The sequence below is a fragment of the Sturnira hondurensis genome, unplaced genomic scaffold, assembly GCF_014824575.4.
Source record: "Sturnira hondurensis isolate 20B ecotype Veracruz unplaced genomic scaffold, ASM1482457v3 Scaffold0008640, whole genome shotgun sequence".
Taxonomy (NCBI): Eukaryota; Metazoa; Chordata; class Mammalia; order Chiroptera; family Phyllostomidae; genus Sturnira; species Sturnira hondurensis.
In genome coordinates this window covers 9,352,239-9,372,425 of record NW_028081271.1, presented here as the reverse complement: position 1 = coordinate 9,372,425, position 20,187 = coordinate 9,352,239, and the positions used below count along the sequence as shown (strand labels likewise).

Sequence of the window (20,187 nt, the reverse complement as noted above, 5' to 3'; positions counted from 1 at the left end):
CCAACATAGGAGGCAGCTCTGGAATGGGTTCTTTCTATCCTCAAACAAAAGAGGATGTAAGTATAGATGCTCTGCTGTAATGCCGTCTACGTTAACTAAGAGCCCAATCTCTGACACCCTGCTAATTGTCCTCATTACCAACAAAAGATTGAATAGGAGTCTGGGCATTGGCAATAGACTTGAAACCACTTGCAGCCTTTTCTCACTGAAGTGACAGAGGGGACAAAACTGGTGACAAATGCCCAATGGCAGATCTTTGATGTTCTTGTTCATAGCCAGCAGTCAGTATTTCTGTATTAGTTTACAGCTGGAGGGTGGGAGGTGGGGAGCGGGAGGGACAAGTGAGACCAAGATTACTTATGGGTTAACTTATTTCTGAGTAGCGATGAAACCAAAGGGGGCCTTTTGATAAGTGACTTTAAATTCTGGCTAAGTTACATGAAGGAGCTCATTGCTGATAAAGGACAGACAGTACGTTATGTCTTCCGGGGAAGGTTTAACAGTGTACGGAGCTCCATCCTGACCTCAATTTACTAATATTTAATAGTTCTGACAGATAAAGGTGCTGAATTACATTGAGGAAAAAACATAATTTGCCAAAGTAGAATTCTGCTGATGCTGAATTAAAGACCACAGAAAGCTTCAGTTGTTTTTTTAATTCAGCTATGAAAGGTTATTGCCTGAGTTCAGATTTCCTGTCTTTTTCTATCAGTATGTGGTCATATTAAGAGCATCTTAAAATGGGCTAATCAAACATTTGTATTAAAAGAAGGCAACCTTAATTACATAACTGCTCCTGGTATGAACAGGTAAACACATTTTAAAGCTCTTTAAAAGCCACGTCTGGCAGGATGGAGATGATGGGAACGACTCCCGGAAGCCATAAAGCAGCAACGGAAGTAAAGTCTGCATACACAGAGCTGAATCAGGATTTTATTGACTTTCGACATGATCTTTGCGGTAATAAGACACCAGCTAACAATGAAAATGTTAATTGCTGTTCAGAAGAAAACAAAGCAAAGGAGTATGACACAGTGAACGGGGGCCTGCCAAACCCATACACCTTAAGTACATTTTCACCGGTGTTTAGATGTGACCAACTGTTTTCTGCTCCATGCGCGTTTCCCACCATCAGGCGCATCGCATCTTGGTGGATTCCACTCCAGGCCGTCCTGACTGGCTAGCTCCTCGACTTCTTGAAAACATTCCCACCTGCTGTTGTTCCACAAAGACCATTAACACAATGGAAACCGATTCTTCAGTCCCTTCAAACTACGTGCTGGTTTCTCAAATAAGAGCTGGACAGTACTGACTCATGAGGGGCCAGGGAAAACCACTCAAAATCATTTGTCTGGTTTTAGAACTACCCGCTGATTTTGTGGACAGTGGCCTCTCTCTCTGAGCAGCTGTTCCCACCGTAAGGCTGACGTTTCCTTTTCTCTAGACACCTTTCTCTGGGCCACCGCCCTAGAAACCTGGGTGCCTTGCCATCAGCGAGCACCTTTGCTTGGCTACCTGATGTGCCCCTCACAAGTATCCTCTGGTGGCAGCTGCATTTCCATTTTTTGTAATTGTGAAGCAATGCTGTGATGAGTCATTCCATTTCGAAAATTCTAATTCTCTTAATTGCTGCTTTCCCATGAGTTGGGAAGATTGTGATGACACTTTGACCTGGTTATGTCACCATACGATGTGGTGGTTTTTTTTTAGTGTATCACTGGATTAGATAATGCATACTTCAATGTGCCTTAACAGCACACCATTCAAAGTGCATCTTTCTTAAGACACAACAGGTATGAATCGGTAACAGAAAGAACAGTAAAAGACTGTGGCACAGCCCGGATGCTGTCAGGTCCTGTGCCCACGTCACTGATTTGGGAGCATACCTCGGGAAAGTGGGAAACAGAGGGACGGCCACAGGCAGTTTCCGCAGCAGCTGCCCCGCTGCCCCACAGCCCCACTGCGCTGCGGCCCGTGGACACAGCCCGTGAGTGACCAGGGCTCTATTCCAGCAGAACTGTACTTAGGCGCACTAAAATGTAACTTTCATACACTTTTCACATCGTAAAATATTTTCTTCCCAACAATTTTAAAACTGTAAAAAACGTTCTCGCCGGCTGACCACACAAACAGGCATTAGGCTGGTTTGGGCCTGCAGGCCTTGGTTGCTGCTGACTTTTGCTCTAGCAAATTTAACAGAATGGTGAGCCCAGAGTTAAAGGCTCAGGAACACTAAAAAGGTTCAGCCCAGTGTCTTTTATCCACAAGTCAGATTGAGTAAAGGTTATAATGTTCCTCTTACCATTGAAGTTATAAAATATTGTATTCCTTACAGACAGAAACCAAAATTGATACAAACTTTGAAATTCAGCAACTATGTGGCTATTCAAAAGACAATCTTTATCATTTTTTTCTGAGGTGGTGATCAAAATAAAAGGACACCCATTACATATCTGCTATATTGCATCAGGTTTAAAAAGAAGCCACATTAAGTTACTCCAAGTGCATTTACTTTGCAAATCTTTCTGAATAAATGCATCCCTGCAGGGACAAATCAATTCTTAACACCCAGGTGAGGTATTCATGAAGAATAAGCCAGCAGCGTTGAAATGCAGAAGGCTCACACTGATTTTTCAGTAATTAGTGATAATGAAGTTACTGAGTTCTGTTCAGTTGCCCAAACCTTTAAAAAAAAATCCTCCAAATAAATATTTCCAAAGCAAAATTACCAGTCGTCAACATATATATGAAAACATTTCTGAAGCCTTTATTTACAAAAGCTTTAAAAACAAATAATACCCTCTGTTTTGCAAATAATGTTTTGTTTAAAAAGGACCACCCAGTTACAGCACAGTAACATCATGAATAACAAATGTACAAGAACAAACCAATCTAACATTTGGAGATTCGCTAATATTACTGATTGAAGTGCAGAGAACATACATCATAACTTGTAGTCCATAATTTCCGGGTAGAATTAATGATTTCCAAAGTGTCTTCCTACACATGCTCTGGTCTAGTCACATACTCTGTATGGCTAAATATTTCACAGTCTCTTTTGTCAATATATATAAAATAGATTGCAAAGATATACACAAAAAATAAACAAACATTACACTCCTCAGGTAATTTTAATAGCTATATATTAGCTGTGTGTATATTATGTAAACATACACATAGCTAACACATATATTTTTGTATTTTATTGTTGTGCACCAAATCTCTCCATTCTTTATCTTTTTAACAACTATGCAAGCACGATTTTTTGTCTCCTAATTTAATTTGGTACAAAATATACCTAAAGATTTGCTATCTTTGGACTTTAATGAAATTGATTTGTGGAATCAACAACAAGAGCTCGTAAGTATGGCTATAAAACTTTTAAAAATTTAAAATAAGGGTGAACACTGATGGAAGAAGAAGAAGAAGCAGATAAGGGAAGTATGCTACCATAAAACTGCAGCTTCAACATCTCAGGAGACCCATTTCCTGGTGGACAATAAACATCGATCACACACGAGGGGTGTCCCTGAAGGGAGGAAAGCGGGTCTGACAAGCCCTCCGGTCTCAAAGCAGCCCACACGTGCGGGTGAGACACGGACAGACTCCGGATGTGCTTGGAAGATTAAACACTACGCACAGAAACAGCAGTTGTTAAGCTCCTCAGTAGTTTTTTTGTCTTTTTTTTTTTTGTAGTCTTGTAGAATCAACCATTTGCACAATGCATGTGCTGTATTTCACGGGTCAAAAACAAGTAAATACTTTGTAAATTGGCAGATGGCCATTTTTCCAGCTAAGAGCAAGAAAATTTTCTACTAAAACAGAGGATCTGAGTCAGAATCACTCTCTAAAGTGCAAAATTGATGGTCCACAATCTCAAATAGCTAAAACTCTTGCAGAATGGAAGGGAGACATGAAACAGGGAAATAAATTACAGTCAGTGCTAGTTAATTTAGAAAAGGGGAAACACAAGCCAAGCTCCAGTCGGTCAAGTTTAGATGATGCAGCTTTCCCACTCTTTGTCACACACGCCTGCGAACAAGTATATTAAGGCCAAATTTAACCTGAATGCTTTTCTAGTTAAGCTCTGAAATAGGATGGTCATACTTAGTACTGAAAGACAAAAAATAAAATGGGATATGAAAGGAAAAAAAGTACTGTCTGTTGTTCAAGAGATTCAACCAGAGATAAAACCTATATACAAGCATGTGTGCAGCTCAAATAAAATAAAAATAAAAGGACTATATTTCATGTCATGACTGCTTGTTGGCTTCCTCTTCATATGCATTCCCTGTGCCATTCTGTACATAGGATGAACCAGAACCGAGGCCATACAAATGGCCACAATATTTGGCATCATCAATATGATCTTCAAAGAACATCTAAAAAGGAATTTTGGAAAAAAAAAAGATAATTTTAACCAAAAGGTACCACTGGTAATGTACATTTCAGCAACGAAAGTACTGCCTGCTCATTAACTACGACGACGGCTCCCTCTATGGAGCGCCTTGCCGTTCAGGAGGGCTGAGCTGCTCAGGAGCACAGAGCTCAGGCAACCAAAGAGACTACAAAAAATGGTACACACACATCTTCCCTTTTAACATTTAGACCACTTTTACGAGAAGCTAACCATGGAAAAATGGCGGACGTTTCCATTCCACTAATTTAACAGTACTCATGAGGGAGGAGGAATGAAAACAGCCAGCGGTGGGGGCTGCAGTTTAGGTAGGCGGCCTCGAGTCACCGTGCAAGGCTAAGTTGGCTGAAACAGTCAAACCCTAAACGTGTTCTGGGCAGTAAAATCGGAACACTCACACTCGGTTACTATCCTTGAAGGAGCCAAGACAATAAAGGTAACAAATTAGTAGCAGAGAATCCACCATTAACTGAACCATTAGGGTATGTTTTAAATGCAAAACTGAAATTCCAACAGGTTATTTAACTCTCTACCGCAGCACTGCAAAGTAGTACAAAACGTGGGAAGTATTTCCTTTCATGAACAGAGTCCAAATCACTTCTGAATCAACACTACATGGCAAAACAACTAGTATGCTTTCTATTATAATACATTTGTACAAAGTCTTAAACTTCCAAACGATTTCTTAAGTCAATTCTTTACTAAGAGGATATACTCCAAAAAATTTAGTAAACATTTCCCCAAAAGGAGATCTTTGTTAGCCAAAGTCCACTGTATTTCGTTTTTGCACAAAAAAAGCATTTTTCTTTGCATTTTACCTATAAGCAAAGCTCCAATTAAATTTTGTTTTTCCGTACCTAACTTCTTTACGTTTGAAGAATTTATCTCTGCCTTTTACCACTTAAGGAGGGTCTGCTCAATACAATTTCTGATTCAACTACTACTTCAAACCTTATTGAACCCCTTTGGAATCCAAGCCTCTTGGTAAGACTCAGTCTACTAAAAAGCACGAGTCCTACTCTACGGATCCTCACAGCACTGAAGAAGGGAATGAGCAAGCGCATTTTCACCAGCACTGTAATGCCCAAGGTAACCCAAAGCCAGGGGAAACAACGCACTGATGGATTCCTTGAACTGGCAGGAGCAGCACTGATTCGGTCTACGGAGAGGTCTGGAGTTCCCCCACTAGTAACGTACGTGACTTTGGATAAAACTCACTAGCCTCTGGCCTGTTTTCTCACCGAAAAACAGTATGTTTGGACATACGAGATTTCTAAGGTCGTTTAAATTACGTATTTTAATCTCCAAAGAACTTATTTTTTCATTTCCTTCTGAACTATATCTCAAGACGACTTCCTTTGAAATACTTGCATTTAAGTGCAGTAAGTATGACCCATATGGTCCTCTAACTATATCTTTACTTACTGCCCCCAAACTTCTGCCATGAGATTTTTAATGTTCTCAACCTAACAACCGAGAGAAAAAGGCACGGATGTCTTCATACTTCTCTCATTTTGAAAAAGGCCATTCCTGTGAGCAATGAATCAGATCCTGCCTGATGCTGCGGTCCTATCCGTTCCAGCTCTAACTGCTCAGCAACTTCCTGCAAACCGCCCTAGAAGACAGAAAAATTGCCCGTCAAAAGAGAGAGACATTGCAATGCCTGAATTCACAGGTTATACAACTCAGACAATGACCAAAATATCAATGAGCTTTCCAATGTATAGATGGACCTTATGGAGAGTGGAAAACAGTATAGAATGTGAATTGCTAATGTATTGTTGAAAGTGAGTGAAGTTTACAATGTAATAGAAAATTAGAGCTTGATTGGGCAAATTTATTTTTATCATATGCTTTAAGGCATGTGACAGCAAATAACTTTCCTACAGAGATGGGGGAAGCCAAGCAGGTACAAAGTGACAGATATTAAGTATTTTAGTCAGGAGTATTTTAATGGTACCTACAGGGTAACATTATCAAGCACATGCAGTCTGTCCACTGATCAATTATTATAAAACTGACTGTAGGGAGTTGCTTTCACATTTTCTTCAGCTTCTCAGTAATCTGTCTCTAAATAGTTTCATATAAATAATTCGTGTACAACAAGGCTATTATGACTAATCAAATCTTAAGAATTCACCGAGTGATCAACTATGGTTTTGCTGGTTAAAAAGAAAACACGTTTTTATAATTCAACTCCTTAGAAGGGTCTGCTGACAATCTGCTTAGATCAAATCCTAATACTGACAGGATTAAAAAAGAAAGATGGTGAGAGTGAAAGGAAGAGAAAAAGAATAAAAGAGTAGATGAAGGAAGGGAAGAAGAGATGGCAGGGAGGAAGGGAATAATAATAATGGGGAACAATGGGAGAAGAGAAAGTACAGAAAGCAAAGCAAGATCAGGAAGAAAAACCAGAATACAAAGACATTCCTCTTTAAACTGCTAAGGCCTCTGCTAGCAAACCAGCCCTTCCATTTATCAGGCTTAAAATAGTGCTTTGCACAGCAGCTGCTTCTGTGCTAAAAATAGCATGAGGATTAGGTGTCATTTACTGCTGCTTAGACAAACAGGACAGGGTCAATTCAGTGTGGTGGACTAGAGGTCAAAAAGCACCTTTACCAGGAGCCTAAATTTTATCACACCAGGATATATTCAGAATATCTGATATACTTAGAAGTTTTCCAAAAACATACATATTGAGTTAATAATTTGGTTCTCTGCTTCCAAAAACTGTCATTATACCAGCATCAACTTTAAAAAGCATCTTCAAAACTACACGGAAACATTCCGGTCTTGGATTCTCAGCATGTAATACTTTCAGGGTGCAGAAGATATTGTGGAGCAGTTAGAATATCCTACTGAAAGTTCACTGGAGTCACAGCTAGAAGTCTGCTAAAACTGTACAGAATTCTGCTGCTCTTAGGTGCTGCAAACATTAAGTAATCTTTCCTAAAACTTTCCCAAAAGATTCTTTCTCTTACAATTTTTAGATCATCTGTCAAAGCTAAGTTTCCTATTCAATTCCTGAAATCTTTCTGCTTAAAAGTAACATTCTCAAAGTTTTTACTGTCTCCTTAAAGAATAACTATTTGCACTTTAAAACCTAGCAAGGAGAAAACCTGGTCAAACTTAATGTAGGTTCTATGAAACCAGCACTTGACCTAGTTTCCTTTTTGTCACAGCTCCAATACAACCACACCTGACACAATGAAACCACTGTACCCGTTATGAGCCTGCGCCATCACAGGGGAATTCATTTTCAAGCTAAAGGAGCACTTTCCCTTAATGAAGAAACTTCTCTTTAAAAACAATGTTCAAAAACAACAAATTATTACATACATTAAACAATGTCAGAATGTAAGTTACTGTCCAGATAGGGCTTTTCACTAACAGGAAAATGAATTATAGGACTTCTCACTAACAGGTCAACATCTTTGGGCTGGAGAGGGAAAAAAATGCTTTCAGCTACGTAATTTAATCCCCGGAACATGACCCTAGGATTGGATCCAACGAAATAATCTCTGGCGAAGATCAGCTGGAGGAGGAACTTGCACACTACTCACTGTCCTGCACACTGCCGGCCGCCCTGGAGTCTGTCTTACACGGACAGACTATGTGCATGCTGGGAGAGTGTAGGCTTGCACTCTTGTGCATGAGAGACTCACAGTTTCTGTACTGGTGTATCATTTTCAATCTGGCAAACAATGACAAAAACCTTATCCTTGGTTTGAACTTCACCAAAAACGTATTCTGCCAATATATATTAACACTCTGTAAAATAATTTCCTAGAAAGCATTATTTACACAAGAAAAAAAATCAATGACCAGCTAATATAACTGCACTTAATATAAAAGTCAAAAACATGGTGTGAATCAATATCCCAGCTTAGGACCCTATGTCAGTCGCTCAGTCTCAATTGTGTACTGATTACAGATAAAGCCACTGGAAACCTTACTTTGAGATTTTTGCAGCTCTTCATGAGGTACTTCACATCATAAATGACAGGAAAAAACAATCGAAGGATCTCAAAGAAGTCAAGTTCTTCTTCGGGCAAGTTAGAATTGGTCAGGATTTTGATTAAGTAGCCAAAGTCATAACCACTATAAAAGGGTTAAAAGAACACAGAAGAAGGACTGTAAGTACCACAGAGATAAAAAGCCTTTTCTTGTAAAAACTTTAAGTGAATCACACTGTAGGCAAAAAAGGAATCAACCAATAAATAAATAAATAAAATACAAGGCGCACAAAATAAACACTGACGATTACAAAGGAAAATGCCATCATCTTACACAGACGCTATCATTCCATCCCTCAGACATCAATGTGCAAGCCTCTATCACCGCCCCAAGCCTGTCATCACTAAGCTGCTATTTTGCTGACCTTTGCATAGAGAAGATGTCTGAAATTTTCAAATAACTATGGGAATGAAGAAATAACAATGAATGCAAAGTTGGCCAAAACATCCAAAGGCAGCAAGAGAAACGGCATTCGGGAGGCAAAAATAATGCGCATCTTCCCATCTTTTACAAATAAAAGAGGTAACCCACATCAAAAATCCAGAGAGTTCAATTCCCTACCAAGGTATACTTCCTTTACCTGACTTTATTAGTAAGTACTCTCCCTCTCTCAAAATTCTGTGCCCATCTCACGACAGCTCCCGGCCTGTGCCACAATCACACACCTCCTTCCCGTCTACCTTCCTTCCCCAAAGAGCCCGGCTCCCACCGATTACTTAGACAAGTTGCTTTCTTGTACTAGCCTTTAAAATGCATGTGTTGTTTTCTCTGCTAGTTTAAAGGGCAGAAATCCTATTAAAAAAAATTTTTTTTCTTTATTGCACATGGTTGGAACTCAACATTTGATGAGATATGTTATTAACTTATCTTCTGAGGAAGATATAAAATAAAATTTCTATCTAAATTCAGAATTTTACTTCTGTTGGGGGCTTGGGGGTGGGTGGAGGTAGAAGAGGGTATGGGGAGATAAATAGTAACAGAATACAATAAAAACATGCAAAAAGTTTTACTTATCTAAAAGAGAAAAAAAGCTTTAGCACTACAGACCACTTAGAAATATCAAGTATAAACAACAAACAGCAGAAACCTTTAGGTTTCTGGTAACTGGCAAGAAGGTGCTCTGCTGTCGGCCTAAACTATACGCCAACACGGCATCTGCCAGCTGCTGGGAGAAGTAAGACTGTACTGGAGTTTAGGATTTATAGATTTCTTAAGTTAGTCTTTACCTTCTGGAGATAGATCCTAATAGGAAGAAAACATTTAATGACATTTTCTAGAATAAAATCTTAACCCATGGTGAGAGGTATCAAATGCAGGAGTCTGATCTAGACTACAGTCTAAGAAGACATGGACCCTTCCTGTTTTTGTTCATCTTATCACCCCCAGTGCGTAGTACACAGGATTTGTTTACAATATTTTTTTAATTCAAAACCAAGTAATATATAGTAAAGGGGCAAGACAATTCTTCCCCATTCTTTTGTATCCTTTTGATCAGGAAAGTAAAAGAAGAACTCAACATTCCTCAAATTAACAAAGACTTAAATCTCATTTCCTGAGATTCAGGCTCAAGTGGAGGGAAGAGAAAAGGTGACAGGTGAGAACGAGTGAGCTCAGTGTCTCCAACTCAGAAACCACTGATCAGCAACACGTCCGAGTTTACAACACAAGTAGTCAGTCCTTCACTCCAATCATTCCACGGGTCAGAGCTGAGAATGGTAAAGTATACAGGAGACTCTCATTTAAGGGGAAAAATGTAAAAAGGTGAAGCGGACCCAGGGCAAGAACATAAACACCTGCATAATACAACACTTAGAGAAAAACGTAACAAAAGGCCAAGTAAAACCCTAACCGACGCCACTTTCAGTCCCAAGGTGGCCAATTTAATTTGGTTTAAATAGGCCTTCTCTTTCTCTTATCCAAAGTCTATTTTTACAAATGAAACTAATTTCCTCACTAGAAATTCTCAACGATCTAGTTTTATTTTATAACAAAGTATTTAAAACATACTTTCTGAGAATTTACTGCGAGTAAAGCAGCACTGGTTTAAATGTTATTATTGATCTGTCCAACACACCAACCCCTACCATTTTCTTTGTTTTTTTTTTTCTCCACAGCACTTATCACCGTCCAACAAACCTTATACAAACATCATCATTCAGAACAATCGTGTGCCTACTCCCACCAGAAGGTAAACTCCACGAATAGAAGGATTTTAGGGGGTTTTGTTCGTCTCTTAATCCCTAGAATTTTATCACAGCACAAGGCATGTGGCAGATAGTAAGTATACCTTCGTGGACGAACGGTTTGATTTAGGCTGGGTAAAACTAAATCGTCGTGGGCCACAGATTCCACAGGGCACTGCTGCACGGCAGTCAAGGCGCACCTTCCGACCCTGCACTCTCCACTGCGCAGTGCTCTCTCTCGTGGGCCCAAATGGACCCCGTATTATTAGCCTTCAAGTAGACCAACGTTAGTTCCCTAAGAGTTTGGCGACGGCTATCTGGTGGCTGACTTCCAGAACTGAGCCTGAAAGTGCTGAAACAGCCAGGAAAGGGTAACACATACACCATTTTCTTTTTTGTTTACCTTTTCCCATTTAATTTAATTTAAGCATTTCACTCAAAACTGTTGCAGTGTGAGGCTTTCTGTGGCAAACACACACACACCATTTTCAATGCAATCTTTTTACCTATGAAATGATAACCATTTGACCCCTTCACAGAGGACCACTCCCGAAGTCATGAGGAGTTCTGCGAAGTACTGGGTCTCAATGCCTTCCTCTTCGTGCTTTTTAAACTGNAAATGGACCCCGTATTATTAGCCTTCAAGTAGACCAACGTTAGTTCCCTAAGAGTTTGACGACGGCTATCTGGTGGCTGACTTCTAGAACTGGGCCTGAAAGTGCTGAAACAGCCAGGAAAGGGTAACACATACGCCATTTTCTTTTTTGTTTACCTTTTCCCATTTAACTTAATTTAAGCATTTCACTCAAAACTGTTGCAGTGTGAGGCTGTCTGTGGCAAACACACACACACCATTTTCAATGCAATCTTTTTACCTATGAAATGATAACCATTTGACCCCTTCACAGAGGACCACTCCCGAAGTCATGAGGAGTTCTGCGAAGTACTGGGTCTCAATGCCTTCCTCTTCGTGCTTTTTAAACTGGATACCAGATGTTGTTAGTAGCTCTATCGAGTCCTGGGCGTACATGTCTTCCCTGGCAGGAGAAGAAGAAACACAACATTCAAAAGCGCCACACTTCAAACTGTTCTTCCCAACTTATACCCACAACTACTACGCCACAGACAAGACAGAGCACTGGCCGGGGTTGAGTTGTTTCAATGTTTCTCATATATGGAAAGAAAGTGCAATTTAAGTATAAAGGCCATTATTGCAGAAAAGTGTGCACACGTTAAATAACCACACCAGACAGTCAGGAGGTGAGATTTTAATCTTAACTATGAACTCAATTTCATTAGTCTTTCAAAGTTAAACAAATTTAACTGAGTTTGGAAGAAAGGGTCTTCTACCCACTGGCACCACAGACTCGTTCTTTCCCAGGGCTCTCAGCCACTTGAATGCTGCCGCGTGCAGCTCGGCCACGGGGCGAGGGCCTGAGCTCAGCTAGCTGCCCCCAAAGCACCAGAGGGAACAGTGGGAAACGCTCACGTGGCTCAGTTACACTGCACTGTGTAGTGAAGAAAAAGGAGGCGCCTCCTCCTACTGACCATCAGCCTCAATGATAATCAAAGGGCCCCAATGTGCAGTCAACCGACCAAAATAAAGGGCTCTGCTATCACAGCAATCATCTCTTCTACAATGTTACTCTCAGATTATCTTCCAAACATCAAGCCAGGAAATCTAATAAACCAATCCTTCAGGACTTGAGTTTCTAAATACACACAGGTATCCAAAATACTAAATTACGTAAGTGATCAAAATGACGGTATATATTTCAGAAAATGAAAAGTATTTTATACACTGTCCATTAGACTGTTCTTTTTATTTAGTCTGTAAATTGTAAGAATACTGCTTTCCATCCTTTAGCAAAAGACCATCCTAACAAAAGCTTTAATAACACTGATTAAACTGAAAGCAACATCACACTTGAGCCAAAATGTATTCTTACAGTCTCTTCTCTGGAAATCAATTTGCTTCCAAATGTCTTTGAAAAATAAAACTAGCCACTGAAATATTTAAAAACAGAAAAAAAATACAATTACTGTCAAAATCCTCCCTGGAAAGCCCTTTAGGAAGAATATCTGAATAAGCCCAATACAAGTTTTTTTCATTAAACAAGAGCTATTACTGGTCTTCTTGTACTAAAAGCATGTCTCTTACACAACCAGACTCTCACTCATCAGGCTGGGATCCTCACACGGGAGGCACCATTTAGCAAGTAGAACCAACCCAAGGCTTATCCTCGTCCAGACTCACATTATTCTGGGCCACATGTTTGCTTTTAGTTCTCTCTCTCTCTCTCTCTCGACCAGAATGTAAGCTTCAGGAGGGCAATCATTTTTGTTTTGTTCAATGTTGTATCATCAAACCAAAAATATGCAAAGTGGAAAACCTCCTATATGAAGTGTCTTCCAATGTCAGCACCGCACTGGTTAAGCCAGCATCTCCAAAACCTGCCCGATGACAACAAATCACCCAGAGAGCTGGCCAGACATACAGACTCCCGGGTTCCAGACCCAGACCTACCGAATCCAACTCTAGGAGAGACTGGAATGACCACCTGGGGTCTTTTACCATCGAGCTGGTAAACAACGTATGTACATAAATTTTTTCCTGCATAGTTCATACAGCACAATTCAGGTAAGTTAATGTGCTGTCATCTAAATTTCACTGGGCTAGATATTTTATCACTTGTTCCTGCTTTGTAATACCCATAATCAAAAAGAGAAAGCTGGGAACCCTCCAATTTTGATAAAAATATGCAGTGTGGTACGGGAAAGTCCCTGATTGTTATGACTCAATTCTGTGCATCAACAGACTGTCCCTTTTCCATGGTGACCACTGCAAGTTCTGAAATCATTCCACCCTGACTTCCCCACCCTCAAAAATCCTAGCAAATACAGGAAAATATTAAAATGCTAATCTCAAATAAGTAGCCTAATTATTGTTTACATATCAGAACTGCTGTGGCAGCCAGGGCTAGCTTCCTGATAAAATCACTCTGTTCAGAACAGCGGTGAACAGCAATGGGATCGCCCCCGACACTAATCAACTACTGACATTTATGCTGACGAAGTACCCAGCTGTGATAACCAAACAGAAATGAAAGCCATGTGCAAATCTCTAAAAGAATTTTTCCAAAAAAGCAGAAGTACAACGCTGTCCATCTTAAATAATACCCCAGAGTCAGAAACAAACTCAACTAGGTAAGCTAAATTCAGTAAATGTACTGAAATCACCTCTACCTACCACTACCAACGGAGCCGGCCATACAAGTTCGCATTTTTAAACACGCAGGTTAGAGATTTTACAATTCAGGAATACCCTCCAAACTCAATGCACACCTGGCTCACCACCAATTTTACTTTTTTGAATTATGCTGAAAATCATGAGTAAGAGGAAGTAAACTGGAATACAGATTGTTGCAAGTACAGTTACTAAGCTTAGTGTTTAATGAACTAAAACCGGTAAAAAAGACCACGATCCTCTCAAATCTGCAAAGGCAGTGAAGGCTGTGAGCCGCCCACGACGCCCATGACAACTCTGCTACCCTCTGAATGCCTGTGCATGACCTATGAAACAGGAGTTCAGCTGTTCCTGTCCCTTCTACTTACGGCACTGTCCACCTCCTTCACACTGCCACTCTCCTTAAAGGAAGCCTTCCTTTCCGTTACCATGCAAGCCACAATCCCCTCATCTCTCACACCATCAAATGACTCTCTATACACCAAGAATTACTGTCATCACCAAACTGACTACTAAGAAATTCATTCTCATCCCTTTTGACCTATCAGTGGAATCCTGCCCATGGCTCTCGTCTTCTTCACAGCTCATCAGTATCCCACTTCAGTTTTCACGGACATCCCAACCCAGATTCAGTTTGGAGATAATGTTCACACATCAAATCAGTTTCCAATCATTCTAATGCTCGGACTTTAGAAATAGGGAACAGCGACAAGAGGTGAGGGAACACGGAGTTACAATGACCATGACCACCTTTCCTCAATTCTATATCCCTGGTGCCCAGCTGCTGACACATTTGTTCTATGCACTTAATAAATAAAAAGTGAATGTCCATCTTTCTTCAAAATATCCAACATTCTGTTCAAAGCGCTCTGTCTCCACATTAGGTAATACTGGTTTTATCTTCCAACTGACCTTTCCTACCTAAATAGTGTTTTTCACAATATCCTTCCCCTTAAACATGTCCCAAGACATTAACACTAGAAATGGCACAGCAAATGTACAGTAGCCCCCTCTGTAAAGGAAAAATGTCTTTCAGAGATTGTAATAATAAAGCAGTTGTTATTAGGACACAGATGTTTCTAGATAAGAAAAATGTCAATTTTACCAAAACTGAGACACTGAAGGGTCACCTTCAGTGACCTACTTATGTACTGAGATCACAACAGCACTTTAGTTAAAAACAATGTTCTAATAATGACCAGTTTAGAAAAAAGTGGCATGGAACAAATAAAATGATAAAGAAATAATTTTAAAAGGCATTGTTTTGGGAAGAGGAAAAAAGCCACTTTTTGTATTTCAGAGCTACGGTACTTATAAAAGGTTATCATCAGTTTGAATAGAGACAAGTATTTTATTTTACTCTTTACAAGGTTCTAGAAAATACTTTTTTAAATCCAACAGAGCAAAACAGGGAGTCGGGCTACACACAATGCAATTATAAGCCGCACCATTGCAACGCTGACAAAACTACCCTGCAAAACGATCAGTCCTCTTTTCTTTACATCGTAAATGCTAAGTATCACAGTACCCAGAGATGGGGACGTTCGCGCACTGGCACCACCCCCAACTGTCTCACATCTCCTTTTCCTGTTTTTCAGATCAGGTGTTACGTTACACTACACAAGTGCACACTGTCAAATAGGACACTGCAATGCTGCAATATACTCTGAATGTACTAAACATTTCCCCAACTTACAGTCGGTTTGCAAACAGCCCTGGGCCCAAACAATCCACATTTCCCTGAGCTATCGAGACTACTCTTGCCCATGAGAGAGAAGGGTTACAAGTAAGGTAACTGGGTTTCGACCCAGGGCTTGAGTTAGAATTCAGATTCTGGAAGACAATCTGCCCGACTCTGAACTGTTTCTGAAAGAAACACCAGGTTAAAGGACACTATTACTTCTGCTACATGTTCTAAGAGGTTTTGTGAGCTGACCTGAGGATGTAACCATTATACTTCATTGCTTTGAAAGGAAAACACACCCAAGTTTCCAAGAAACACCTTATCACCTTTGATATATAATCGTCTCATAAACTGGAGAATGTTCTAAAAATCTCTTCACATGAAGCACAACTATTAAAGTGAAACTAATGTTCTAATTATTTTTTTCTATGAAGTATTTTCAACACCCAAGTCTTCCCAATTTCAAAAACATGGCAGTCATACTTTTCATGTAACATTTCTGGAATTCAAAGTACATGAATTTAAGAGTGTTCTTTATTCAATTTTTTTTGCTCATAATAAAAAGAAGAAACAACCCTTGAAACTAGGTTTTAATTATTTCCAGGATAACTATGCTATATTTTCAGTTAGAATTTCATTCACTATACTGGAAGAAAATCAATTCCAAATTAAACTAAAAAAAAAACAAACAAAAAAACCCCCCAAGAGTTTGAATTTTATTCATTTCCAACTTACGTCAAATTAAATTTAAAATTAAACTGCCAAGTTGAAGTTCCTGGAGGGTACTCTCCTTGCTCATTCATAAACGTCAGTCCCAGCTGAATTATCTTTAACAAGTCTACGTTACACCGCAATAGCTGGTACTGATAGTCAGCATTGCTCCTGAATTCTCCAATAGGTCTTGCAACCACACCCGGAAACTCGGTGTCCTGTAAAATAGTTTTAAAATTCATCATTTACTAAAAACCACAGCCCACAAATTCCTAGAATAACCAATTTTTGGTACAAATCAAAGAATCCTGTGATATATAATGTTCTACACATATTCCATTACAAAGTACCTTTTAACTAAGAAGAACATTGCTTTTTGGAACCATTAAAATGAAACTCTACAAACTTAATGAGTTTTTCTAACTTTAAATATCATATCAGTAAAAAATTACTATGTATAAGATACATGTGATAAATGCAACCAAGTATTCTATTCCCCCAAAAAGAGGAAAAAATCCTAACTTGATATTTCTCAAGGGTATGTAAAACTATTCCATTGTAGTGTTAACATCAATAAAGAACTGGTCAAAACGAATGGAAAAATGCATCAGACTTTCCAGTCACTTTTCTCAGGCAAGGTTGGTCCGAACATCAAACCCCACCAATTTCTTCGGCTACAAGAGCACCCACTCCACACGCCAGGGAAACCCCGTCATCAAAAACCGCCTGCCAGCCAGTCGCGGCCGCAGCAGGTCATCATCACACCTCTCATGCTGTCGCTCCTTATCATCTGCCGAACGACTGATCACTAGCAACTTCTGCTGGGTTAACAATTTTAATTCTAACTATGAGTAAGTACCCCTTTATTATTAAATTGAACATGATCTACGTACACTCAAATATTCAGTTTAACCAATCAACTTGCCTTTCTCCAGGGAAACATATTTACTTGTATTAAAAATGAGAAAATGATACATTAGTTTAGCATTAAAGTTCAAATTAGGAAGCCAAGAGCAATGTCTAAATACCAACTCACTATACACAGTAAAGACATTAAAACTTTTTAAAATTCAGTCCAAGTCAATAGCCACTTTACTGGAGGCTATGTGTTATGCTAGGTGCTTCTCAAAGCTAATTGTCTAGAAAATGGTAGAGAAGCTATGACAGATGTACAAGAGACAGTAGTAAAAAAAGTAGTAAAAAAGCAAAATAGTTAACTACGACAGTCTAGGCAGATTGACTAGTACATGCAAAAGTAGAGATGCTTAACAGCAGTGTGTTCAAGGAACTCTCCTGATAATTTATAAATAAACAAACAAATGAATAAATAAATAAATCAAGCACTGCAGATCAACAATGTTTCACTGGGACAGCTGATATATTTTTTTGTTTGGGAAAGGCATCCAGGAGTTTCCTAGCTTACAGGAGCCCATCTGGAATTATCGGTTAGGCCTAACAGCGAGAGGCTGACCTGGTACTCTCAGCCAGGTTCTTCTGGTGAATATAAACAATGTCACACTTCAACCTCAGACAAGGCCACTCTGTAATCATGACTGCACACAGACAAAAATCACATTGTCCAAACCACGAAAATGACCAACACCCTTCTTTCTTGGTTAATTACTGACCTGTTGCTTCTTTATAGCTTTGGGCTTTTGTTTTCTCTCATTCTACTCTAGTTAAGACTTATTAAGAAACCCTATCCTAGAATTACCCAAGCTTCCCGATAACATCCAATCCAGAGCAAAGCCCTGCTTTCTTAATTCCTAGCTAAAACCACCTGACACAAGATTCTGCTTACAGTATGCATTTTCCCTCATTCCAATGACTAATAAACCCAACTTGTCACATTATAGGTGTGTTCCCAGTGACCTGTGGTTGGAGGACACACGCAAAATTTTCTTTGAGTAATTAAATTAATCCCTAAAAGAAAACAAAAATCAACCATAAGGGTTGAATTCTAGACTTTCAAAATCCCGCTTCCCCTTTCATAAGCAGCATTTTAAGGATATCTGATCAGAGGCATACCATAGCAACGTAATTGTATTTTCGAATAACCTGACGAATTTTCTTCATCTCTTCATCCAGGTTACAAGCCCAAACTTCACAGATTCTTTGGCTATGATCTACCGTTGCTGCTGGCATAGTGAGGGCACAGGGGTCTAGCTGCCAAGCATCAAAATGTTACACTTGATTGAAGATTCTGTTTCATAAAATACTGTATCCTTTATTTGTATACCTGTGAAAATAAAAACCAAAATAAAATCCAGCTATACCAGAAATCAGACCTATAGAATAACTGAATTGATAGAAACCAAAGAAATTATTTATTCAAAGTCCTTGATTCATGAGAAAATCAAAGTTTAGGAAGTGACTTGCCTAAAGGCACACAGTCAGTAGGAAAAAAAGAACTCCTGGTTCTGACACCAGTTATGTCAAAACACTTGTATTATGTGAACATACTAATCATTTCTCACTAATTGAAGACTGCTCTGAATTCCAGTTCACTCTCTGAATAAAAATTGGTAAACATAGCCATTTTCAGACAAAAATGAAAAGTGAAATACCAATACCCATGGGAGATCAGATATCACTAGGACAGAAGTACTGTTTGCTTTTATTCCTTATTAACAGAACACTCAAAATCTGATTTGACTTTAAAAATCTACTTTACTGACATCTATTTAAGCCTGACTGGAGGGGACAAAACTAAACCAAGTCAAAAAAAACTTTCTGAAGAATAAGTTACACAGAGATTGTCTGAATGTCAACAACTGCAGGAGGGAGAAAGACATTTCTGATGGTTTCTCTCTAATTTCCTAAAAATCAGAGCAGTTTCCCTGATTTTTCCCTGGTTACCAAACTCACATCTCACGTTTCTGGATTATATACACTGGTTTCATGGTATACAACGGGGAAGACCAGTATTTTGATTCCTGAACAGGGAAATGCTCCTTCGCTTTTCAGTTTGAAAAGGAAGCATAACAAAGGAATAATAAAAAAAAAGACACTACGGACTCCCCCCCAACCCTTCTAAACTCAGCAGTCGCGAATGTAACCCAATGCTCTGAGAACAGAAAGCGAAGATCCAGGAGACCCCTCCCTCATAACCTTCCCCGCTGTGCTGCACACACACTTTGCAAACACCCTGCAGTGGAGCACTGCCTTTCTCTACCTCCCTCTCTACTGCAATTCCAAAGGCGAATAGGCATCAGAGACCTCATTATTTCAGGTAGCATTTCCGTACTGCAGGCTCCCAAAGAACCGAGAGAGCAGTACAGAAACAGTCAAGCCATAGCTAACTCTCTCCGCTGGCAGAGAGCCAGTGTGAAGGTGCTGATAACCAGTCCCGGAGCCAGATTGACTCCCAAGCACTGCTGGGTGTAGGAATACGAGGAGTAGAGGATATAGGCCACCGCCCTCCACTCCCAATTTTCCTCCCACCACACCGAAGCCCCAGGTACAAAGCCTTTGCGTCATCACTCCGCGCCATCCGACCCCCCCCAACCCAAGCCCCAGTTACCATCCCCCGCTCCCCCGCCCCCGCCCCGCTCCCCAGCTCTTTGCTTCACCAGACGCGTTCCAGCTGGCGCCATCGCGCACCCTCTCAGGTTCGCTGTCCCCAACCCCTTTCCACTTCCCCAGCTGCCCCTCCCCCCGCAGTCTGCGGCAGACGCAGGATCTACTTGTGTCACTGAGCTCGCGCTTCTCCTCCTCCTCCTCGCCATAGAGACAGCACCCAGCGGCGGTGGCGGGAGCGGCGGCGGCAGCGGACGCCCCATAGACACCTCTCGCCCAGCAAGGGGGGAAGGGGAGCCGGAGCTGCACCGCACCGTGCTGCGCCGTCGCTGCTCGTACGTCCTGGAGGGGGCTCTCGCTGATGACGCGCCACGCAGAGGGGGCGGGGCACGCAGGTGACGGAAGCTGG

At 40.3% G+C, this 20,187-nt stretch overlaps 1 protein-coding gene across 8 annotated transcripts; it reads right to left on the bottom strand.

Annotated features, from left to right (window-relative positions):
- Positions 1 to 916: 916 nt before the first annotated feature.
- Positions 917 to 20,180, bottom strand: CNOT7 (CCR4-NOT transcription complex subunit 7). Of its 8 annotated transcripts, none has more exons than XM_037055267.1 (8): positions 19,946 to 20,117; positions 18,288 to 18,498; positions 16,284 to 16,477; positions 11,578 to 11,654; positions 11,124 to 11,208; positions 8,374 to 8,518; positions 5,922 to 6,032; positions 917 to 1,212 (listed from the first exon to the last, which is right to left on the bottom strand). In XM_037055267.1, the coding sequence occupies exons 2-8, from the start codon at positions 18,402 to 18,404 to the stop codon at positions 1,132 to 1,134; spliced, it is 810 nt and encodes a 269-aa protein (XP_036911162.1). In that variant the 5' UTR covers positions 18,405 to 18,498; positions 19,946 to 20,117; the 3' UTR covers positions 917 to 1,131. The 8 variants fall into 8 exon arrangements, with proteins under 8 accessions (XP_036911162.1, XP_036911165.1, XP_036911161.1 ...); XM_037055266.1 differs by lacking the exon at positions 917 to 1,212 and adding an exon at positions 3,277 to 4,382 and having other exon boundaries at positions 20,093 to 20,180; XM_037055264.1 differs by lacking the exon at positions 917 to 1,212 and adding an exon at positions 3,277 to 4,382 and having other exon boundaries at positions 19,946 to 20,111.
- Positions 20,181 to 20,187: the final 7 nt, after the last annotated feature.